Here is a 24,683-nt window from a genome sequence, read left to right as displayed (position 1 = left end):
CAAAATGAAAAAAATAAATTATTTGGTGGCTTGGGCATGTCCACTATAGTGTAAAACATGGGCGTTGGTGGCCCGACCACGATTTTATGGCTTGGCCTCGTTTTGTGGCTTGGCCCGGCCAACTATAGTGGACACTGTAACATTTAAAGCATTGAGTTCATATTTTCGGAACACTATATTGACATTTTCATCCAAAATCCTAATTTTGAGTTTTTTTTATCTTTTTCGATTTAATTAATTAAAACAAAAATTACACGTGGCAAATTGTAAACCACACGTTATCTAAAATCCTATGGCTTTAAATTAGTTGTAGTTAGCAGTTAAATGATGAGTTAGCAATTAATAACTCACCTCGGTTGAATTATTCATTTTTACTTTGATGCTTTTCACATTTATTATAAAAATTTATGGTACCTATTAAGTAGCAAATCGAAAGAAAATAAAGAGTTGACTTATCTTTTAATTTTCTTTATTTGTTAAATATATAGAATACAATAAAATGCAGGCTTAAACAAATATGGCATTCACCCATACATACAAATACAATAATCACCTGATAACTTCAACTGGAACACAAATACCAACAGCAACTAATTTGCCTCGCCTAACCAAATCTTTGTGCCTCTGACAACAACAATCACCCTCTCAGTTTGCACTCCCTGGTTTTTTTTTTCAAAAAGCAAATAAAGATTATCAAAACCGGGCTTTTCTTTTCCGGGCAGTGTACTTTGAATCAGCTGGAACAACATTTCCCTTTCTTCGCATTTTTTCCTTCTTTTCCATAACCCACTCTCTTCCCTTCACCTTCTTGTTTAGTTTATGCTTCTTCCTTGGCCTGTGCCTGTCTGATACAGAAACCTGCAGTGCGGTGCACACACAATTTAGCAACAAGCTACATTATGCGAGAGTTCATCAAGTCCGCTCACGAAAAGCACTTACTGACTGATTTTCTTCATCTCCACTGAAATCTTCATCCTCAGAACAACCCTCTTCATCTTCACCTCTTGCCTGTGGAGTGGCACTGCTCAACGATGCTTGACTACACGTGAGCACGAGGAATTCTTTTCTCATCTTGGTGCTGTAACAATGATAAAGAGCTGAATAAAAACCTTCAACAAGAGTTGGTATAATGGTTTGTAAATTTCATAGTACGTTCTTATTCTACTTTATGTATTTTACCTTTCCCATTTAATGATTATGTTGATCAAGTGAAGCTACTTCAAAGATTTTCCAAGGAAGGAAACATAGAGCCCATTATATTAGAACGAATCACATTTGCAAGCATAAAAGAAAGGACAGCTCTACTATGTTCCACATACCCATGTGGGAAATCAACAACTACACCCCCAGAGAACCCAGCTCGCATAGCAGATCCCAGGATCAGCTCACGTTGTGCCAAATTTTCAGGACTGCCCTAGCTCCCCGTGCCAAGCATCGGTACAGTGACCCAAAGAAGGCTCTAAAATCATACAATAATAATACGAGTCATACTACTAGAACAAAAGAGAAGTAAATTGTTTTTTCAATGAGGAAAGCATGGCTGAGTCATGACAGTCGTGCAAAATAAGAAGGATCAAGATGTAAGACATCACATACTTCAGTCTCAGGCGTGGCTCATGGGAAGATCTATCAGCATTGCATAACCACTAGTTTGACAAATGAAAAGGTAAGATCAAGTTAGCACATACTCCACCAATTATACATGTAGAAATGTGTTTCATTTCATCTAGGCCAACTACTGGAATATTAAAACCAAATAGATATATGGCTAATAAATTGAGAAATAAAAATTACGATGCTCAATTTGCTTTTTAAATTTGCATTTGAGTAAACTTGATGAAAATCATCTAAAATACTGAAATACAGAAAATAAAGTGAAAAGTGAAATACCAAATGTTTTCACAATCAATAAAATGAGTGACATGGATGCAACTTCTTATAAGGATATATGCAATTTTAGTACATGCACCACCCGATATCAAGGCCTTGCACCCGTCATGGTTCTTGCAATTGGAGATGGAGTGTGTGAGCGTGAGTGCATGATAATAGTAACTAAGCTATCAAGATGTTATTAATATGCAAATGCATCCACAACAAGCCTTATTCCTCTCGTACACTAAAGGAGTAAACGGTCATTATTGATTGCATATATTACCTTCACGAAAAGTAAAAATATATGAAGAAGAGTTGAAAATGAACCTGCACAGCTGAGATACTTATTGCACCATCAATAACTCCTGGGCGAACCCCTAAGCCCTACATAATTCATCATAATTGAAAAGTGTATGTTATAAACAGAACAATACACATGAAAGTTCAGATTCTTGAAAGATTGGGTACATGAACAATTTGGCAGTGTAATTAGCCAAAATCAAGTACAAAAACACACATGCAACTATGGAGCTTATGAGGTGTGTGTGAGAGAGAAAGAAATGGAACTGTCCAATGTGTTTAGGTTCCTCATCACCCACCACGTAAAAGCATAAGCATTACATTCAAATTTCAAACTTAGATAAACAACCAATTCCAAAGATTCTGGCTCTATAAAAAGATGGATTAAGTTCTCAAAGTATAGTAGCTTAGCCGATCTTCTTGGTATGCTGCCATACATGAGTTTATGAAAAATTCCAACAACCATTCTCTCAACAGGAACAAAATAAAAGGGGAGTCTTGCTCGATAACAGAGCACCTCACTTTCTGGAAAACTTAAAACTTATAAACATATAAATGGAAATGATACAAACATCTATAAGTACAGACCCTGAATACATGAGGTTTGGGCAAAGATATAGTACTACAAGTTTTGCAATATTCAGACTATCTAGAAGTGCAGACATAAAATTTGAGAGTTTTGGCTTACCTGACCCATGTCACCAAGTATAAGGTCACCCTCAGCTTCACGCTCCAATGCAACATCTGGGGTAAGAACAAATTAGTTAAAAATCACAGAGCTAAGGCTAATGAGCAGAGCTAGCAGATAAATATGATGGTTGGTTGTAGCATACTTAGCATTGAGCCAGATATATCTAGACCAATCCAGTGGTGCCCGTTCTCAGTCAATGTCTCCCCACTAAGTCCAGATCCACAACCTGAACAAACCAAATATTGAAATTCTTGACAAAGTCATGAGATGGCAGGAAGAGGCACATAAATATCACACAATGAATCACAGCCAAGTATAGTGGCGAGGTATATACATTACATCCGGAAAACTCTGCATCAGTCAAAGGTAACCGCTTTGTTTCTACAAGTCTCGTGATCGTGTATAAACTTTCATTGTAGTTTCAAACGATGTAAAACAAAATCTCAGAAGATACAGTAGTAGGGAATGCACGAATAAACACAACAATTGAAGGTGATACGACATGTAAAAATCATCATCACAAAAGTGAAGTCTTCTCAATCTGCAATGTACTACTACTAGTACATAAGGAGAGATTTCGGAAAAAGGGGCTCAATTCGCAGGCCTTTCGAAATTTGACATTAAATTTATTGCCCTTTCGAAATATGAGATCGTGGCGTGCGAATTTTTCGGAATATGGGATTTTCAAATTTTCATGTATTTTCACTTATTATTTATTATTTCTTTCATTATATTTAACAACTGACCGAATTATCCCTAATAATTTTTAACACAATTTTTGATTTATTTTTTTCCATCAACCACCATCTCCAGCTCCAAACCCTCCCACGCTCTCATGGCGGAAAACGCCCATTTCAATTCCTCCACCCACCAAGGCCAAATTCCTTCACAATTGCATAAACCATTTGCTAATCTAACTGTAAAGGTCCCAACATCCAATTCCAATTTTCTTTCATGTAATCTGCAAATTAAGTCAAACCTTAAAGAACGCGGAATTGAATTAAGAATTTAACTGGGAAAAATGAGGCTGCCCGGGCTGGAATGGCACCGGGCAGCAGCTGTAATATACGCCTGCTGGAGGCAACGGCGGCAGTTTGACTGCGGACAGCAGTAGCAGCTGCCCTCGGAGGATAGCAGGCAACCCGTAACGAAGAAGAAGAGGCGCCAAGATCTTCTTTTGAGAGAGGAGATCGAAAGGGAAAAGAGAAGGAGTCGAGAATCTAGTGTGCCGGACAGAGGACGCAATTGTGTTAAGACGGAGGAGGAATTTGAGTTTTTTCTAACTGAATTTCTTTTAGATGGATCATGGGAGAGAAAGGGGATCATGGGAGAGAAAGGGGAGGAGGAGAATTAGGGTGGAGGCGGCAGTGGTAATTTCTAAAATTGGAGTTGAAAAAAATTCAAATTATGCTGTAAATATTATGGGTAATTTGGTTAATTTGCAAATATTATAATAAAAATAATTAGTGAAAATACATGAAAATTCAAAAATCACATGTTTCGAAAAAATCCCACGCCACGATCTCATATTTCGAAAGGTTAACGAATTTAATGTCAAATTTCAAAAGGCTTGCGAATTGAGCCCCTTTTTCCGAAATCTCTCAGTAAGGATTGTAGCATATGTTAAGTAAATTACCGATATCAAGCAGCAGTCTTGGAACGCCATCCTGAGGCAGAGCAAGAAGCTCCAGTGCTCTATCAGTAAGTTTGGCCTTTCCACAAATAAGAAAGCAGCAGCAAAATCAATTGACGGATTCTACTTGATCAATGGAAGACAAGAATTGTATTTAAACCTGAATATCGATGATGCGAGACGAGGAGTTGTATTTACGAGCTTCGTCGTCGTTATAGAATATCTCAGGCGGCGCTTGAAGCTCCGGTCGCGATGTCATTTTTTTGTCCCAAAAACGACTCCAAACTCTTTGTGAAGCTATCAACTACTACTCCGTAGAGTATGATATAAATCCTACCCGTAGCTCTATCCAATGTCATAATATTATTATTATTATTATTATTATTATTATTATTATTATTCCCTCCCTCTCATTGAAAATGACGCACTTCCCTTTTTCATTTGTCTCATTTAAGATGATTTTTTAACATCTAAATCTCTATTTTATTTCCCCTCTTACTTTACTCTCTCAATTTAACACACAAAATAAAGTTATATAAATTCCGAGCCACCCAAATAAGAGGTCACCTTCTTTGAGACGGAGGAAGTATTAGTAACAGTAGTATGTTGAATAAAAAAAACTAAAAAAACAGCATGCACGAATAAAGTTATTTTATTATTTTTAAAAATAAAAATACACTATAATCCTTATTTGAGACAAATTAAAAAAGATAAATGGTCATCTTTAATCCAATACTCCTGTAAAATTATTAGTCGAGAAGAAAAGGGTCCATTTTGACGTAAGAGCATCCACAATAGGTAGGACTAGCCAATAGTCTAGCACTAGAACTAACCACAGTCTGTCATACCACTAGGACTAACCACAGCCCCATAATAGCCTAGCATTAGAACTAGCTGGCGCTATAACCAATAAAACAAATGCACAAATTCTCAAATACGGAATTAAAAATTTGACACGAATACAGAGAAAATGCAACCATTTTATTTCCTAGAAAAACATACATATTTCAATCTTTTTAAAAAAAATGAGAGTGTAGATAGAGAAACTCGTTAATACAAGTGATGCAAATGAAATGAAGTGCAACGAGCCGTATATATAGAGTTGAATTAAAAAAACGCTAGCCGATCGCTCACCGATCGCGTCAGCACAATAGCGGACGACCGCTCATCCACCTCTTTCGTCCGTCATGCTTGCCGCATGCAATAGCGGACGAACGCGACGCCCGAGCCGCTAGTCGGTCGCTAGCGTGTGCTTTCGTCCGCTATTGCGATGCTCTAACAAATTAAATGTACTCCCTCTGTTCCATGTTAATATAGTCATTTTTTCTATTTCGGAAAGTTCCAAGTTAATTGAGTCATTTCTACTTTTGGTAAAAAGTAATCTTCTCTCTTACTTTATTCTCTCATCATCTCTCTTACTTTATTTTCTCTTATTTTATTCACCATCCACTTAACACACTATTCTTAAACTCCGTGGCGGAAAAAAATGTGTCTAAAGTACTCCCCCCGTCCCACATTAAGAGTCACTTTTTGTCATAAAAATCCGTCCCAGTTCAAGAGTCACATTTAGAATTTTTCATATTTGGTCATACAATTTTACCCCATTGATCACCAAAATTACATCAAAATGTCATTATCTATATTAAAATAAACAAAAACAAAAATAAAAAACTCCAAAAAGCCAAAAGGACTCACCTTCAACCAACTCACTTCATTTATTATACAATCTACCATCTCACTTCATTTACATATTCCACCATCTCACTTCATTTATTACACACTTCAACTTTTTCTTAAAACTCGAGCCATAACAATAAGTGACTCATAATCCGGGAGGGAGTATAAATGATAAAGTAATGTAAGCTTTTATTGGATAGTACAGGGGTAGCTCGGGAATTACCATTTATAAGGAGACAAGCAAAAGCTTCTCCCATAGCTATAATAAATAATGCTTCTCTCTTTCTGCGGCTCAAATTCTCCTAAAACATCATTCCACATAATCTCAAAATCCCAGCTCCCATTTTGGCTTTCGCTTTCTTTCTCTCTCTGGTAAATCCTAATTTCTCAGAAATGTCGATGGCAATTTTCTCCCCAAAGCTTCCATCTTTCACCCCTCACTCTCATTCCAAAACCCATCTAGGTTTGAGACCTAGTTATCTCCCCCTCAGACACCTCGAGAAGCTTCAACCCCCCTTGGTCTTGAGCTCCGACAGCGCCTCTGGTGTGGCTCCTGCTGCTCCGGAGGAGACTTCTGCTGTGGAGTCTCTTGGCTCCAACGGCTCTGCAACACCGCCGCCGGTGGCAGTGGAGTCTGTCAATGGTTTTCAGGATGCTAGGTGGGTTGGGGGAACTTGGGACTTGAAGCAGTTTGAGAAAGATGGCAACACTAACTGGGATGCTGTCATTGATGCTGGTCCACTTCTCTCTCTCTCCCTCTCTCCAAAGACACTTGGTTTATCTTAATTGTTTCAGCTCTTGCTCTATTATTGTCTTTTCTATGTATCAAAAATCGAATCTTTAAAATGTGGGGGTGAATAGGAGAAGGTAACCTCTCTTTGTCTTCAATTTCTTTGTGGTATTTAGTAATTCTAGTTCTATTTCAATACACGTTGATTCATCTAGTAAAGGTGGGATTAGTGAGCCAATGTATACACTTCAAATAAAGTAAAGATCGTATCTTGATTGCTAAAGAACTTTGAAGATCTTCAACCCAATTGTTGTCTCGGCTTCAAATTTTGTTATTTCTGTCAGAAATGATAAAGTGATGAAATCCCCTTCTACATATGTTTGGATTGTTGCCGTTTCAGTCCAACCATAATGTAACCATTCACTTCCACTTCTTTGACCTCAGCTTAATTGTACAAGGAAGTTTATTCAAAATTTCAAATCATATGTAAACTCCCTTTTCTGAAAAGCAAAATACTTGTGTCGGATTTAAATTACTCTAATAAGTTGGTCCCTCATTGATCAGCTGGTGATTAGACTCACCTCTTTCTGTCTCTTTGTGTATTGCAGAGGTGAAGAGGAGGAAGTGGATGGAAGACAGCCCGCAATCATCAAACAATGATGAGCCTGTTGTTTTCGACACTTCCATTATTCCTTGGTGGGCATGGATGAAAAGGTTCCATCTTCCCGAAGCCGAGCTGCTAAATGGTTGGTTTGCACATTCATTTTCTCTACCTAAGGTTGTAAGAATCACTACAGGTTGAGCAAGTTGGTGGGCTCTTATGCAGGTCGTGCTGCAATGGTCGGATTCTTCATGGCCTACTTTGTGGACAGCCTCACCGGGGTAGGTCTGGTTGATCAAATGGGCAACTTCTTCTGTAAAACGCTGTTGTTTGTAGCTGTAGCAGGTGTGCTTCTTGTAAGAAAGAATGAGGACTTTGAAACCATCAAGAAATTGGTGGACGAGACGACATTCTACGATAAGCAGTGGCAAGCTGCCTGGCAGGATGAGACATCAGAGAAGAAGTAGTAGTTACTAGGGAGATTTTGCAGACCAATTCTCTTGCAATTGTGCCTTTGTTTACAAGTGCTTTTTCTTCTTGAATCGCAATATTATGATTGTTATCCACTCATCTTATTTTGATTGCTCAAAGCTTCACTCCAAGAGTGTCTAACTTGTTTTGGCTTTGCTAAGATTCTCCCTATAAGCTCTTTAAAACATCCATCGAATTAAGATGTTATGTTTTGTTCATGCTTTTTGAAAGCAAGAACTATAGGTTTCATAGTTTTGCTCAAGTTCAAAAATCAAGTAAGAAAAGTTAGAAATGTAAATCATGTTGTTTGTTGGATTGACTACTCATCAAGCTAAGTTTCAGAATTGTTGTAAACTAATCGAGCTGAGTTTAATACTAGTCGACTAATAATCAAGTGTTCGAGTTCGACTTGAGTTCCACTCGAGCTTATGTCTTGTTGTTTGAACTCGGTCACCTTCGCCCCTACATATACATCGTGCATGAGCTTTCACCAAAATAGAATTCGTACAATTGCATTCATATAAAAAAGTGAAAAACTAAATGGATGATTTAGTGTAACGGTAACGGCATGCCATCAATATAAGTTTATGCTCTCCCGTTTTACATCCAGGATCCGGTAACGGAGGGGGCGGAATATATAGTATTAGCTTGATTTAGTGCGGACATGACTATTTTTTTCGTTGTTCGGGGCAACGACGGAGATAAACGGAGAGGGCGGACATGATAATTCTACGTCCCGATAAGGGAAAAATAGTCGCACGGAGGGGGTGGACCCCCCGGGATCCGCTAGTCGGCCAGTGTTTATGTCTTACATAAAGCAAGAAAGTACTACTACTACTACTATAAATTACCAAAATGATGAGAATAAATGTTGAATATTTGATTCACAATGGACATAATATATTCAAATTTAATTTCATATTAATTATTTCAAAAAATCAAATATATATGATTTGTAAATAATATTAGAATTCAATTTCATATAATTCTAATTTTAATTTTGTGCACAAACCGTCAACCGACCCGGAAAGAATTCTAATCAAAATATGGTAAGAATTTTAATTGTATTATGATTCGTGTTAGGAGTTTTCACTTATTATAAATATCAATTCATATAGAAGTTCATATAGATAAAGTTTTATTAATATTTTTATTACTATTTCTTTATCATAAAATCGAATCATATTACTGCATTATTTCGTATTTGCAATATCAATTCTCAGTAAAATTGAGACAAAGAGGGCGCGGTGCAGAAGTGAACCGGAAAGCTTAATTCACCGCCAGCGAATTCGTCTCGGTTAGTCTCCATTTATCACCAATTGCAATTTCAGATTCACTTTTCTCAACACTCCTCTTGTTGCGTGATTTCAATTTACGGCGGATGATATTTTACCCTTTTCCCCCTTGCAGCGGTGTTACAACGATTGGCCACATTTTAGGAAAACTTCTTCTTTTGGAGGAAGAAGATGCCATTCAGCTCTAACTTATTTCTTGCTCTACTTGTTATATATTTTTAACTCATACCGCACAGACTTCAAATACTCTCCCTTTGCAATTTCTTCATAAAAATCGGTATGTTGGGAGCAGCTTTAAATCATTATAAACCAATCATTCTTTTCTTCTTGTCTAATTCCAAATTCCTCGATGCCGGATTAAGTTGTTGTTACTCATACGGCAGGATTTGCGAACATGCCTCGCAAAGTGAACTATGGAATTGATTACGATGATGATTATGAAGATGACTATAATGATGACTATGATTATGATTATGATGAAGAGGTTGAAGAAAATGGTGAGTCTTTTTTTTTTTACTTTTTCTATGTTGGCTAATAAAAGTTTGGTGTTGGACTAATAATAGAGCATGTGAAGATAAGAGATTTTGTTTCTCCTCAACTGACTTCCAGTTACAAATTTTGCATTCTTTGTATCACCTGTCTTGCCCTTTGTTGTACACTCTAGTAGGAAGGTGCAAGGCCTGGTAGTAAAAGTTGTGCTCTTATGGAATTCAGTAATTAACTAAGCAGCAGTCATATATTGAAGGGTAGAGGCTACATGCATAAGTATTCACTATTGAATGCGATTTATCTTATCCTGTGCAACTTGGAACCTGGTGAAAGTTTATTTTTCCCCGATTGCGTATTGTGGTCCTTGTTAGATCACCGTTCTATCTCTTTGCTTCTTTGGATATAGAAACTCATGTTGTCTGTACAGTTCATCGCATATTAAAAACTCGAACAGTTATGGGAAAAATAGCAATTTTCTTTCAAGTTTTTACCCTGTGAAAGGAAATAAAAAATATGATGCATCATTAACAGTTGGTTCCTCTAGATTTTTCGAGTAAAGGTTGCATCTTGTGATCCAGGAATGCTGGTTTTGCACCTAATGTTAGAAAACTATTTTTATTCTTTGAAGACATCTAATCATGTAGTTCATCTGAATTTCAATGATGGTATTCAGGAGCTTCTAAATTGATATAAGGTTCAATATTACTTTTTCGATTAAATATCCTCTTATTTGTTTCCTGATAGGTATCACAGCTAAGACGATGCCTGCAAAAGAAGTCAGGACGGCTAAGGTCTGGCGATGCCCAATTTGTACTTACGATAATGAAGATAGTATGTCTGCATGTGATATATGTGGGATCTTACGTAACCCTTTGGTCAAGAGCAATATCCAAATCAATGATGTTGCAGGTAGAACTGTTTGTAACATGTATTTCTCGATTTATATTTTATTTTTTTAATTGTAATTGATTGTTTCGTAACTGAATCACATGCAATAAGGGAAGTGGGGCTGCCTTCTGGACTTCTTATCCTTTCCTCTTTTCAGTGCCACTAGATCGTCAAAGTTTCATTGAAATCTGTTATGAGAAATTACTGATGCCACTTAATCTTTCTTCTTTTTAAATTTGACCATAGGCTAGTGTGGATAATAGTGCATCTAGTCTCTTTTCACCATAGGTTCTTATTATTTTCGTCAAATCCTTCATAGAGTAGATACTTTCCATGCAGTGGGCGGCAAATGCAAAGATTCTGGAGTATCTGTGATGGCCAAGTCTCTTTTTGCATCATTGCCGCAACATAGAGTCCAACCATTCATCTTTGAAGTGCAGGATGATGTTTCTTCCACAGATAACCACCTTAACTTCCACAAATTCAGAAATATGCGCAGCACTTTTTCGGAATTCAGTAGTGCTTTTAGTAATCAAAATCATAAAAGAGTTAATATAGGTTCGGAACATTTTGAGTCAGTTATCATCACTCGATAATCATATTTTTATGAAAATTATTCTACACACATTAGATGATTATCTGTACCGCAAAGATGAGGACTCATAATCTTTTTAATCTGCTACTTCTTTTCTTTCTTTTCTTTTCTTTTCTTTTCTTTTCTCCATCTATCCTCACTCCCCTGATATTTCACTTGTTGTTGACAGCCCCTTTCAAGTTTAATGTTCCTTCTCCGGATGATTTGGTGTCAAGTGGACTGCAATCACTGAAAATGAAATCCAAAGGTATATCTCTAGTAGTTAGGCTCTATAGTTGCCACTCTTTTGGCAAATAAACTGGCAGATTTTTTTTTCCGGACTAGCCTGTCATATACAATCACCAAAATTTAATAAATCTTCCTCAGATAATCAGAGGGACACAAATATTCCAGTTGAACTGGAGTTGTCTGCTAAGGATCAAGAGTCCACTTCAGCATCAGTAACAAGACAGAGAGGTAATGGAGTTAATGAGAAAGATTATGCTCCAACCAGTGGAAGCATACAAGGGGTGCCTCATAGCAATGTGAATACTGAGGCTATGTCTTCCAAAACTGGAAAAGTAGAACAGTCTATTGAGAGAAAAACAGCATCAATTTCTGACTTCACTCCTGAGACATGGATGATCCCGGAAACAGTTGATGGTGAACTGAGCCAGCTAAATCTTGCGATTGTAAGCATCTGATATTATGTCAGAGGTCATAACAAAACAATTTATTTGCGCCCAAAACTAACGATTTCTTGTGTACTCAGGTTGGCCATGTTGATTCTGGGAAGTCAACACTTTCAGGACGGTTGCTTCATTTATCGGGACGGATATCACAGAAATTGATGCACAAATATGAAAAAGAAGCTAAACAACAGGTAATAGCATTACCAACTTTATATGTTCCAATGGCTCTATATTATATTTATGGATATATAATTATTTTATATGCCCATTGTTATTTGACCAGGGAAAAGGATCTTTTGCTTATGCATGGGCATTAGATGAAAGTGCTGAAGAAAGGGAAAGGGGTATAACAATGACAGTGGGCGTTGCTTTCTTCACTTCCAAAAAATATCACATTGTGCTGCTTGATTCCCCTGGACATAGAGATTTTGTTCCAAACATGATCTCAGGAGCAACACAAGCAGATGCTGCAATTTTAGTTGTTGATGCTTCAATGGGTTCATTTGAAGCTGGCATAGATGCTACTGGGGGGCAAACGAGGGAACATGCACAGCTGATTAGAAGCTTCGGAGTTGATCAGATTATTGTTCTTGTCAACAAAATGGATGTGGTGGGATACTCAAAGGAAAGATTTGATTTTGTGAAGCAGAAACTAGGGACATTTCTCCGCACTTGTGGTTTTAAAGAATCTTCTATTTCATGGGTTCCAGCAAGTGTCATGGAAAATCAGAACTTAGTTGCAAACTCTTCTGATGCACGGCTGTCGTGGTTAGTAGCTGCATTTGCTGTTACTTAGTCTCTCTTTTCCCAAGATTTCTTTGTGTCATCTGTCATGCTATGTATGCCTCTGAAATTATAAATCATTCTTTCACCTTTTTATTTAACTGTTTCTTGATACATCTATTTTACTCAAACTATTTTCGGGTTTGATCTCATGTGTATAAACTGAAGTAATAATACGTTGGACAGCTTGAATTCGTTATTTGGTATAAATCTTTTATCCATAACATGCATAATTTCTGAACGTCGGTCGAGCCTAGAATCTACAGAGCTTCAGAGCATGGTATAACTGCTGCGTTTTCTATCTGTTGCTGGGAAAATAGTTTTTATTTATATAGTGGGTGGTATTGTTAGATTTTTTAATTGCTGTACAATTCTGCAGCACACTGTATTATTCTAGAAACGTACTAGATCAGATGACTATTAAAATATTTGACATTCTGGTTGACTATATTGGATTGTTATTTAGAGCTGAGGCAACCTTCCTCTTATTTTGCTATGCAGGTATAGAGGACCTTTTTTGATGGATGCAATAGATTCTCTGCAACTTCCTGCAAGAGATTACTCCAAACCACTACAAATTCCTATATGTGATGTTAAGTCACAATCCCAAAGTCAGGTGTCGGCATGTGGGAAACTGGAAACTGGAGCTATTAGACCAGGACTTAAGGTAAGAGTGTTTTGTTTTTCTTTACATTTTGATGAAATTGAATCTTTCGTTTAGGGTGAGATATGATCCATTCAGAATTATGACAACATTCTTCTTGAGTAACTCTATACTTCTCAATCCAGTGACATTTTGCACCATATTTAGGAGTGATGTTGTAATTTGACAATTACCTGTCTCGGTTAAAGTTAGACTGGAATAGGATAGGTTACTTTGTAATGGCACTTGTAATTCCATATCATGATTGGTAATATTAGAGATTGTTCATAGTAGAATGAAGGCAGTAAGAAACTTCAAAATGAAGTAGTTTAAAGTTTGGGACTCTAGGATTTTGATCTCTATGTCTGCTTTTAAGATATACTATAAAGTTAAAGTTCCACCTATCCTGCTCTTAGGATGTTTTATTGAAGTGCTTAGGCCTCAGAATATGTTATTAGGACCATACTTCCACTCTGCACTGGTTTAACCTCTTACCATTATAGTTGATTTGTAAGTTGGTGTTTTTTTTTAAATAGAAAATATATGATGAGATTGTTGATGGCTTCCTTCATTAAGGGCACTGGCATCATGCAAATTTTTTCAGTATTTTTCTTCTTTGCAGTATATGTAAGCTGTAAATTAGCACTGCCCTCGTTTCTGCTTTGCTTTGTGGCTTTTTTTGTTTGCAATTTTTATTCTCTCTTCATTTTTTGTTCAGATGATATATCACGTAATGGGAGGATATATGTGTTGTCAGTTCTTAGTATTTTGTTCCCTGCAATGAAAAGGAAACTTCTGTACTTGCATCTGTTTTTAGATACTTTGGTGAATGCAGATTTGCAATTTCCAATAATACATTTTGCCTACAGGTATTGGTTATGCCTTCAAAAGAAATAGCCACAGTTCGCTCGTTGGAACGTGACTCTCAGCCATGTAGTATTGCAAGAGCTGGTGACAACGTAACAGTGAATTTGCAAGGCATTGAGGGCAATCGTGTAACAGCCGGAAGTGTGATATGTCACCCTGACTACCCTGTTCAAGTTGCCAGCCAGTTGGAAATGAAGATTCTGGTCCTTGAAATTTCAACTCCGATTGTTATTGGTTCTCAGGTTAACATCAGAAAACACTAAAATATACTATACTTTTGTAGTTTATATTGTTAAATGATTTGACGTCCACAAACTCCACGATGTTTTTCAGTTGGAGTTTCACATACACCACGCAAAAGAGGCTGCAAAAATTGTGAAGATATTGTCTCTGCTTGATCCAAAGACAGGAAAAGTAACAAAGAAGTCCCCAAGATGCTTGTTGTCCAAGCAGAATGCCATGGTTGAGGTTGGTGCAAAATTTTTCTTTCTGTGACTTTGTGTCTCGTTTTGTTGCGAAGGGTTTGTTTTGATGTTTTGCTACTCGCCGTGGCAGGTGGCTTTGCAAGGTCCGGTATGTGTAGAGGAGTACAGCAGCTGCAGAGCTCTGGGAAGAGTGTTCCTTAGAGCTTCAGGAAGGACTATTGGTCTTGGTGTTGTGACTCAAATCATTAAGAGAGAAAACTAGCTTATGGAGCAGTAGTATTTTGTGACTAGTGTTGTGTTAGCTCACCACTTTTAAGCATAGGTGGGAAATTTTTGCACTCGGTTTCATTTTATAGTTTCTTGCATAAGTTGTTATTTCTTGTGAAATGAAATGAAATGAAAGCGTTTTTGTTTGTTTCAACATTCACCAAAACTGTATTGAAATGAAAGAGTTTTTGTTTCTTAATTGCTGTTTCAACATTCACCAAAACTATAGCTCGAGTCTTCAGATACATGTATAATTGGAAATGTTGAATTCAGCGGCACAATACATGATTAATTATTTTGTGGCATTCCACATCCCCTATGCATCAGCTGTATTTTAGTTGCAGGTAACATGAGAGTTTGCATTTCCTAATCAAATTCTTGTACATTTAACATATTTCACAATGGAGACAGCACCAACATTGCGGACTTTGCTTTGGCCCTCAAACACAACGATTGGGAGGAAGAACCACTTAACAACCATCATAGCTAAAACCCCAACACCAAATTCTACGTTTTCTATTCCTAAGCTTCTTTCTTTGATCACAAACAAGCTTGCATGCAATCCACCATAATCATTAGTTACAAAATCTTCCCTCTTCATAGTAAAAAATGTCTATTACATGAGGCTAGTTAAGTTTTTCAGTTACATTTCAAAAAAAAACAAGGATAATGATGTCACTACATCAATCTTCTCCACCAATTTCTGTGGCTTCTGACCTCCGGTTTGCTTCCTCCCGTTCTGCACAAGCCACAATCAATAATGAGCATAAACATGCAATTGACAAGTGATACGATGATTATCATCTTCATGTTTTATTTTGCACAACAATGGATGTGTTGACAGATGTACTAAAGGAGAGTGGCTGGGGTTCAACCAAAGTCTGTTGTGTTGCCAAAGGCATAACAAATGCTCACCAATGAATAACCAAGGTTTCAAATGTGTTTTATGCCTTATTGCCTCAAAATCATGCTTTACCAAAAGTCAGCCATAGCCCATATGCAAAATTATCCCAAATAAATCATGATAAAGTTGCATAGAGGAGATCCAGAATGCCTTCCAGCAGTTCAACCATATATAATAATCTTACACACAAGAACTAATTTGGATTATTATTGTGTACACATGAGGCAGCTACACCAGAGAGGTGCTGTAACATAATCTAAAGCTACTAAATACAAGCTCTGTGCCAGCTGAGTTAAATAATTTCCTCAAATCCTCCAAAACTCAACACCTAAAAAATTACTGCATTTTTCAAGTCACAGTATAACTCCTTAACTTAATTTCTTTTCCCTTCCCCTTTAGGAATATATCATCATCCTCAAAAGTAAATCAAAGTCAATCGATTCTGAAGCAATCAAACCACAAGCTTGTCTGAGCACAGTTTCGTAACTTTTCTCAATCATGCGATACCTAATCCTCTCAGCAAGCTTAAATCACAGCATTTTCTACAGCTAAAAAATTTAAATAAAAAATCACAGCACAAACAATACTAGTTTTAATGTTTCATTAATGAAGAAGCTAGTTGAGAAGTAAAAGAGACTTGTTAGGAGAAAACTACGTAAATCAAATGCACTAGGGGCAGGAGACATGAAAATGTTAACAAGAACAAGAGAAACCATCTCAAATAACCAGTAAATTGGACAACCAAGGTCAAATGTCTAGGAAAAAGATAGCATACCCATGAGTATTAACATAGCCTTCTGAGTGCGCCTTTCGAGCTTGTCAAGCCGCTTCTGCACATCCCTTCGCAAATCCCAATTTGGTTTCTTTGGTGCTATGTTGAGGAAAGGATCCTATTTGATTTAAATCACAACAGTTAATATCAAAGGATAGTACTATATTCGATTTGAGAGGGAGCAAGATAGGGGATGGTGAGGACACGTGATAAACTACTACCTCTGTATTTTCCTCTGGTGGAGGAGCTGCAAGTACAGGGTCTATGAATTTAGGCAACACGGGCGGGGCAAGTTTACCCTCTTGCAATTGCTTGTCGTGAGGAAGGTAATTCCTAAATTTCATATTAACATTGCTAGGAGAAACAGAGATAAGCAGTCAGGAACATAGTCCATACAAATTCTAGCAAAATACTAGTAGAAAATAGCAATGAATGGCTTCAAAGGAAAATTATATGAACTCATTCGTGAATAAAATAAAGAGATTGACGAAATAGATCAAAATGAAAAAAATATATGGCCATAAGGGAAGTGCACAAACCCTAATCATAAACTGTGAGCAGCAGAATTAAAGATTAGAAGGAATCTTACTCATTTTCTTTCTCCTCGGGTTGATTCTCAGAAGCAGCATCGTCGTCGGGAGTGTTGAGGAGTTCCTGAGCAGCCCTAAGGGCTCTCAGCCTCTCTCTGCGAGCCGCCGCCGCAGCATCGAGCGATTCATCGTCTCCACCGCCCATGTTCACCGATCAAGTAGTGTGCTATTAGGATTTATGTACGCTTTCACTCAAAAACTTGGTTTATCAAATTCCAATACCTCAACCCTAAAATCTAAATACTCCCAACTTTATTTTATGATTTTTGGTAATTGAAAATTAATTCACGGAAAATTAAATTCTACCATTTGCACCTTTGAAAACATTATTTTTCTCATTATGAATAATCTTTAAATATAATATAAATAATTACATTTAAGATACTTTTGTACTTTAATAACATTATTAAGTGCACCAATTTTCAAATACAGTAACTCTTGTTTCATACTCTATTTGGGGTAATTACACCTTATATAGGAGTAGTAAAAAAAATCTGAAAACTGAATATCCAAACCGATCTAAATCGAAATTTTGAAATTTAATTTGGTTTTTTCGATTTTTGGTTCAGTTTAAAATAATTTTTTTTTTCGATTTTCGATTCGGTTCGGACAAAAAAACTGATTGTATTTTTTATATAATGTATTATATTCTGTATACCGTATATTCTAAATATATATAGAATATATTATTTTATGGTTTTGTATGTTTATTTTTCAGTTTTTCAGTTTTTTTAAAATCTCATATAGGAGTAATTTCGATTTTTTCGTTATATATTTTTCTCTTAAAGTTTTCAGCTATATCACTCACCATTATTCCTCCTACAATATTACATGAAAATACACTATACAACTCCACTATTTAGGTGAAGAATGATCATGGTTGGTTATTTACAGAATAAATATAATCCCTATAATTGACTAAAACTCGTATTCGTGTAAATCTGCATGAAGTTTGCCATCGGTAGACATTCTACTCAACAACATCATATGGAATTATCGATCCATCAACAATCATTTCATCGATCATGTCAATGCCCTCAGCAGCTAAAACACTAATGACAATATTCCTGCTTATACTTTCCATATAAATAAGATACCAATTGTCATACAAGGTGAGGATCAAAGCAAGCCTAGCACACTTAATGAACCATGTCAATTACTTCTCATAATCAAGCTGTATAGGATATATTATAGGATGTACAAGATGTACAACATCTACACATAACAATAGTTCTATAAAGTGGCCTTGCATGAAGCCTTGTTGTGTCCAGGTTCTTTACATTTAGAACAAGTCACTGTTCTCCTATCCGGATCATCCATTTTACTCCGCTCCTTTAATTGATTTGGAGAGCAGGGAACCGGAGGAAGCACCTTCTCATCGTCATCTTCTTCTGCCGTAGGTGAACCAATCCCAGGAATAGGATTTATGGACTTGGAATATATTGAGCGGTAACTGTCCGAGGTGAAGTATTGTGTACAGAAGTCGTAGACAGACTTCCCCGAGCAGTTGAAAGCAGCAATAGCATGCCGACAGGGTAAGCCACTAGCTTTCCATTCTAGGCAAGTGCAGTCCCAGTTCTGAATATTGACAACATGTGTAGAATCATCATGAACTTCAAATAGAACATCTGAGGAGATGAACACTCTAAGACAATGTGCATCAAGAGCTGCTTCTTGTATCCTTTCTTCTTTTGATGGAGTCAGTCTTGTGGCCCATGTGCTCGATTCCATTTGTCGGCTATCTATTAGTTGGCTTATCATGTATACAAGTGCTTCTATCTTCTGCATTATAGTTGATTCTCTAATTTCTTCCATCAGCTTGCCATAGGGTTCTGCTACATTCTGTACAATATAGTTATATCGCTCACCTTTAAAACTCAAACACGTCCAATGTTCTGGTTCAATATGCATTACCCAATCGTAAGCAATTGGCGATATCTGCCTGATTTCTTCTGTGATTCTTTTGAAACCACCTGGTCGAACAGCATGTGCAGCGGCCAAAAGTTTTCCAGGTAAAACACCCCTTCCTTCTCCTTGGAATGGACCCTTCAAGTTTCTCTTGAAACTTTCCAAAAGATGATGAATGGAATAACCATGGTAAGCATTTTCAAATACCTCATGCACAGACTTCTCTAGGCCCTTTTCCCTATCTGAGACAAAGGTCAAGGGTAAAGAAGTTGATATGGCAGATTTTAGCTGCTCAAGAAACCAATGCCAGTTGTCATCATTTTCACTATCAACTATGCTAAATGCAACTGGAAAGAATCCATCATCTGCATCCACTGCAGTGGCTGTTAACAAGCTCTCTTGGTATTTTGATCTCAGAGAAGTAGCATTGAGGAAAAGAATGGGACGGCAAACATTCTGGAAGCTTTCTACACAGGAAAGAAATGAGACAAAAAGGCGCTGGAGTATTTTCTCTTCATTAGTCTCCAGCTTGACAAAACTACCAGCATTTGTCTCGACTACCTTTTTGCAGAACCAAGGCAAGCGATTGTATGATTCTTTATATGAACCCTGAAGTTGCTCCCGGGCACCCTCTATCCCACGCCTTACTTGTGTATACTTCAACTGAATCCCCAAGTCTTGAGAAATGCTTTTCGCGATTTCTCGGGGTTTGTGATGCGGAGAATCTCGCAATTTGTCCTTAATAACACTTACCAGCAACTTCTTTGCTGGAAGGGCATTCTTCCAAGATTCTCCCCCACAAGTATGTGATTTATTGAACTTCTTAATTCTAAATGACTGAGAAGCAGGAACCCAAGATGCAAGGATACTCCATGAACAGCCTTCCTCAACACATTTGCCACTAGCACGATTTGAGTCATTTTTCTTCAACTTGTAGACAAAGCGGTGAGCTATAGCATACTTTTGAAGGGCCTCTCTAAACTCTCTCACACTAATAAAGTCCTGTCCTACACCAGTGATGCAATCCTTCCCCGAATCAACTAAATTTTCTGGCATACCATCACCAGGTAAAGTGACTGTAGGTGAGTTGTCAAGATCATTTGTCACTCCAGCAATATCTCCGGAGTGTTCCAAGTCATCAATGGCAGCTAAAATATCATCTCCTTGGTTATTTCTTTTCTGCTTTCTCCTGTTCACATCAATATAACTAGCAGCAACACCAGTTGGATCATGAGCACCAATCATCCAGGAGGCAGTGCGCCTCCTCTTTTTGACAGTATCTGCTGGACTATCACTCATGTCTAAACCTACTGGACTCTGACGAATATCAGAATTGGCACCTAACTGTGGCTGATAATCACAATCATGGTCTGCACAATGTCCAGAAGACACAGGTGAAGTTGTATCTGTTTGACCTGGACTTGAGCTTTCTGCATCCTTATCAGCTGCTGTAGCATCAGGTGAAGTTTTAGCATCACAAGCCACATTAGCCACATTTTTAAGGTTACTGACATTGGGAGAAGCAGGAGCTAAGGGTCCAGGATTATGGTTTACTGTCTCAGCGAGTTTCACACCATTGTCCCTGCAGTTATCATTCATATATATACTGTAAGCTTATTCAAGAATACTTTTACCAGCAAGGTGAAGTGTATGATTGCTAAATTGTAAATTGAAGCCAAAGAATTCAAACACTAGAAAATGAAGGATGCATAAATATTGACATGCATGATCTCAACAGACATCAACTTCATAGAATATTGCAGTTCAAGACAAAATAGACTAAAATGGAACACTTATATTGCTAGAAAAGAAGTTAAAGCTAAGAAGCACCATGCTTGTGTACCTGCTCATGTGTATTTTATACGCATCATGGTCAAATCCATCTTTTCCATTAACAAAGATATCAGCAGTTACTGAATTCCCATGATAATCAATCATTCGCTTCAGGTCTTTGTCATTTCTTAATGTAATGAGATTTCTCCTATTTCCTGGGAGGAAGTACTTGATAGAAATGGTATTCTGATCCAAATTAAACATTTCAGCTAACGTTAGTTTTAGGCCATCGAACAGGGTTTCATGATTGATATTGACAGCATTCGCCTCTGACCCTTCATACGACAAGGTGCCATCATCCTTGGTTATAAACTCGCCTCCAGACTGGCAAATCAGTATAAGCTTCCCCTTTACCATGGCATGTATTTCTGGAGATCAAGAAATGCATTAGACAAAGAAGGAATGTTTGCATATATGTTCTGTAACTTCTGTTTTCTGTAGCAATTCCCTCACTTAAATTTTATTGCAAGTTTTGCAGACCTTCCTTCGGAGATCCAAAAAGAGCAATTGAAGTCATATATTTACTTTATCCTTTATGATCATATATTCATTAACTTATAGTCCCTAGCAGTTTCCTTTCACTATGCACTCAACAAACTCAACCAACAAATGTATGTAATATCAAGCTGTGGAAGATTAGATGTCCATGTCCTCTAATTATCACAAAAATGCAGTTAGTTGGTGTATCAGTTATATGACGAAGCTATGTTGAGATTCATATCTGAGGCATTAATTTACAAAGAAAATAAGGGTTCTGCAAAAAAATTGAAGTAATGCACTTATGGTATCCGGATGTGCCACCACGAAGAAGCTAGGGAGATAACTGCTTCATTCAAATATGAACAGAGAAATGTGCAAAGAACGGAAAGAAAGAAAGTGTTCACCCTCTCTATATATGGAGAATTGGAGATACGAGAAGATGAAAGAGCTCAAGAGTATTGCACACCGCAACATAATCAGAGAACAGGCACCACTCAAAAACTTTTATCAGGATTGTAGGAGCATGATGAAATTCTATTCCTCATGTTCACATTTACAGTATGCAAATAAGTCATTTTTCATGTTGCGGAAACAAGGACAATAACTACCAATTTACAGCTTATAATATCTTACAAGTCCCTTCCATCAGCATAAATTTCTTTAGACACAAAATTTGGTATCTTTGTGCCAGGTGATCTAAATTTCTGTTGGATGATTTATTTCAGAAGGGAGCAAACTATATTTTTTCTAAGGAAATCACAATCATCAAGCCATTAGCCGATATTTAATCACCAAAATGCGTAATCTAGACACATGCATATAAGGATATTCCAAGTAAAAGTAAAAACAACTCGGAAAGTTAAAGAGCAATGCGTTGACACCCGAATCATAAATTGAATTGAATGATAAACGATCGGCATTACCTCAACAATGCAACAAGATACTGAGAAACAAAAATTAAACTACATACAAGTCAAACCAAATCACGGTCAAGAAAATGACCAGAATAACAGCAGGAATGCAGGGAAAATAATTGATCTCTAACAATCAATCAGTTGATTGGACATCAAATAAGAAGTAAACTGTAAGAAAATTGATGTTGAGCTGAAATTAACCTGTGGAGGGGCAAACAGTGATTGGAGAAAGGTTGAGGCAGGGTCTCCGGGCACGCGAATGAAGAAAAACCCTAGAAATGGGGCCAATTTTTAATTTGAGATGGATACCTGCTGCATAATAAAAATAGCCTTAGTTGGAGGGCTACTTTTCTAATTATCAGAAGAAAATGGATACCTGCTGCATAATAAAAGTAGAAAATGAATATATTTTGAAATAGAAAATCACCGATTTAGAAAAATGAAAAGTAATGTTGATAGGTAATGAGAGCCTTTTAGTATATTCATGCGTAATGAAAATATTTTTTATAAAAAAATAAACTTATTTTACAGAACCGACTAAAATAGCAAAATAAAATTATTTTATAAGAGACTGATAGAGAATAATGTAATGTTAGATAAACGTACTCGGTTATGATGAATGAAGTAGTATATTCTAAAGGTATGAATTTTGTAATTTTTATTTAATGACAATGCAACTTTTGTATCGTACTTCCTCCATGCATGATCATAAGTTCACATTTTGATATGACACATGTTTTAAGAATTATAGTAGAAAATGGACGAGAAAAAAGATTAATGAAAAGTGAGTCATATTTTATATACTAGTTCTGTATTAGTTTTATAATAAAATGTGAGTGACTAAAATTGGTGGAATGTGAGGTCTATTATGAAAAATGCTAAAATATATGTAAATGAGATTTTATTAGTGGACATACAAAAATAACAAAAGGAAAGCTTATTGATGGATGAAGGAATTATGTAACTAAGATTTTGTTAGAATATTTATAAAATTATCTTTAATTTAATATGTATTTTATAAAAAATATTTAAATATATAGTACTACTTCACTATAAATTGATGGCCTCATCTTATATTGGATGTACACAAAACTTACGATCAAGGAGTTAAAAAAAATCATTAATAAAATATTGTTGCTTTGTTTTTTTTTTCCGAATAAAAATGTAGTAATAGGAAACTTAGGTTTCTCGCAGTCAAATTATTTATTAAATAGATTTAGATTGTTGATAAATTAAATAATTCAATAATCTGAAGATCAAATTGTAAGACAATTAGACAACCAATCAACTAATAAATTTATTTTGTTATGAACGTGTATGGAGTGTTATATTACTAACTCAATGCTCAATTGCTAACTACAACTAAATAATAATTATTAGATATTCAAATTAAGGGCTTAGATCATTAACCCCGAAATGTCAATACGATCAAAAAAAAACTTCAATAAGGATATTAAGGTCAATTTACAATGTAACTAACTTTTGAAAAATATCTCATAACTTTAAAACACATATAACTTTCTCGATTTAAACTGTTTTTTCGCACAATATATATCAAATTAAAGATAATTTCGTAAGGATTCTAACGAGATCTCACTTGCATATGTTCCAACGTCAAAATTTGAAAAAAAAAATAAAGATAATTTCGCACAATATATATCAAATTAAAGATAATTTCGTTAGGATTCTAACGAGATCTCACTTGCATATGTTCCAATGTCAAAATTTGAAAAAAAAAATTGAAATTTTTAAAAAAATTTCGTATGGTAGAATTGTCAACATGGTATATAAAACATGTCAATATAATACATGTAGAATGTCAATATAAGCAATGTGTTAACATTTTCAAAGCATTGTGTTGATATTTTTGAATAAATTAATTGTAGTTAGCAATTAAATAATAAGTTAGCAATTGATCACTCCCTGTGTTTATATATGCATTTGCAGTTCACTACTTTTTTTCGAACTAATATAAATATTTGAAATATGATGGTATTGGCAGTAGTGAGTATAGAAAAGGACCATTAAAATTTAGAGCGAACTATATAAATGGTACCTGATCTTTCACTTTCGCACATAAATAGTATCTGATCTTTATTTTATATCGTTTTTGGTACCTATAAATCACATTTTTGGTACCTGATGTAATTTTCACCCAAAAATACCCTTTAAATAAATTCATTTTTCCATTTGTATCCTTAAGGATATTTTAGGCATTGACAAAACTAGTACCAAAAGTGATATTATAATATCTTCTCTCATTCTCCTCACTCTTTATACTATTATTATTAATCAATATTAATATTATTATTTTGATGTTATAAATTAATATTTAATTTATTTTTTATTATTATTTAAATATACTTAATCATAATTATAATTGT

General features: G+C 36.1%; 4 protein-coding genes and 1 pseudogene across 7 annotated transcripts; 2 read left to right on the top strand and 3 right to left on the bottom strand.

Moving 5' to 3' along the window:
- Positions 1-479: 479 nt before the first annotated feature.
- LOC125197333 (18S rRNA (guanine-N(7))-methyltransferase RID2-like) lies at positions 480-4,199 on the bottom strand (annotated as a pseudogene). Its single transcript, XR_016128740.1, has 8 exons — positions 3,877-4,199; positions 3,006-3,089; positions 2,861-2,916; positions 2,200-2,256; positions 1,597-1,646; positions 1,320-1,459; positions 940-1,078; positions 480-858 (listed from the first exon to the last, which is right to left on the bottom strand). The product of XR_016128740.1 is annotated as an 18S rRNA (guanine-N(7))-methyltransferase RID2-like (transcript).
- Positions 4,200-6,465: 2,266 nt separating this feature from the next.
- Positions 6,466-8,116, top strand: LOC125197362 (light-harvesting complex-like protein 3 isotype 1, chloroplastic). The gene is made up of 3 exons (XM_048096095.2): positions 6,466-6,909; positions 7,512-7,649; positions 7,730-8,116. The coding sequence occupies exons 1-3, from the start codon at positions 6,567-6,569 to the stop codon at positions 7,969-7,971; spliced, it is 723 nt and encodes a 240-aa protein (XP_047952052.1). The 5' UTR covers positions 6,466-6,566; the 3' UTR covers positions 7,972-8,116.
- Positions 8,117-9,126: 1,010 nt separating this feature from the next.
- Positions 9,127-15,097, top strand: LOC125194216 (Translation elongation factor EF1A/initiation factor IF2gamma family protein). 2 transcript variants are annotated; one of them, XM_048092321.2, is made up of 13 exons: positions 9,127-9,272; positions 9,386-9,547; positions 9,654-9,767; positions 10,504-10,668; positions 10,987-11,205; positions 11,412-11,489; positions 11,609-11,913; positions 11,994-12,104; positions 12,197-12,681; positions 13,198-13,363; positions 14,209-14,448; positions 14,540-14,674; positions 14,762-15,097. In XM_048092321.2, exons 3-13 carry the CDS (start codon positions 9,665-9,667, stop codon positions 14,891-14,893), a joined length of 2,139 nt encoding a protein of 712 aa, XP_047948278.1. In that variant the 5' UTR covers positions 9,127-9,272; positions 9,386-9,547; positions 9,654-9,664; the 3' UTR covers positions 14,894-15,097. The 2 variants fall into 2 exon arrangements, with proteins under 2 accessions (XP_047948278.1, XP_047948279.1); XM_048092322.2 differs by lacking the exon at positions 10,987-11,205.
- A 376-nt stretch (positions 15,098-15,473) lies between these two features.
- LOC125194217 (Cwf18 pre-mRNA splicing factor) lies at positions 15,474-17,403 on the bottom strand. The gene is made up of 4 exons (XM_048092324.2): positions 17,164-17,403; positions 16,796-16,928; positions 16,578-16,692; positions 15,474-15,637 (listed from the first exon to the last, which is right to left on the bottom strand). The coding sequence occupies exons 1-4, from the start codon at positions 17,307-17,309 to the stop codon at positions 15,582-15,584; spliced, it is 450 nt and encodes a 149-aa protein (XP_047948281.1). The 5' UTR covers positions 17,310-17,403; the 3' UTR covers positions 15,474-15,581.
- Positions 17,404-18,217: 814 nt separating this feature from the next.
- On the bottom strand, positions 18,218-22,645 carry LOC125197046 (uncharacterized). 2 transcript variants are annotated; one of them, XM_089057694.1, is made up of 4 exons: positions 22,501-22,520; positions 21,180-21,273; positions 20,916-21,091; positions 18,218-20,654 (listed from the first exon to the last, which is right to left on the bottom strand). In XM_089057694.1, the coding sequence occupies exons 3-4, from the start codon at positions 21,008-21,010 to the stop codon at positions 18,398-18,400; spliced, it is 2,352 nt and encodes a 783-aa protein (XP_088913820.1). In that variant the 5' UTR covers positions 21,011-21,091; positions 21,180-21,273; positions 22,501-22,520; the 3' UTR covers positions 18,218-18,397. The 2 variants fall into 2 exon arrangements, with proteins under 2 accessions (XP_088913820.1, XP_047951699.1); XM_048095742.2 differs by having other exon boundaries at positions 20,916-21,273; positions 22,501-22,645.
- Positions 22,646-24,683: the final 2,038 nt, after the last annotated feature.

The sequence above is a fragment of the Salvia hispanica genome, chromosome 4 (genome assembly GCF_029641045.1).
Source record: "Salvia hispanica isolate PSC_SH4W2 chromosome 4, Shi_PSC_v1, whole genome shotgun sequence".
Classification (NCBI taxonomy): domain Eukaryota; kingdom Viridiplantae; phylum Streptophyta; class Magnoliopsida; order Lamiales; family Lamiaceae; genus Salvia; species Salvia hispanica.
Note: the sequence above shows the minus strand (reverse complement) of the source record. Positions and strands in the feature narration are given on the sequence as shown.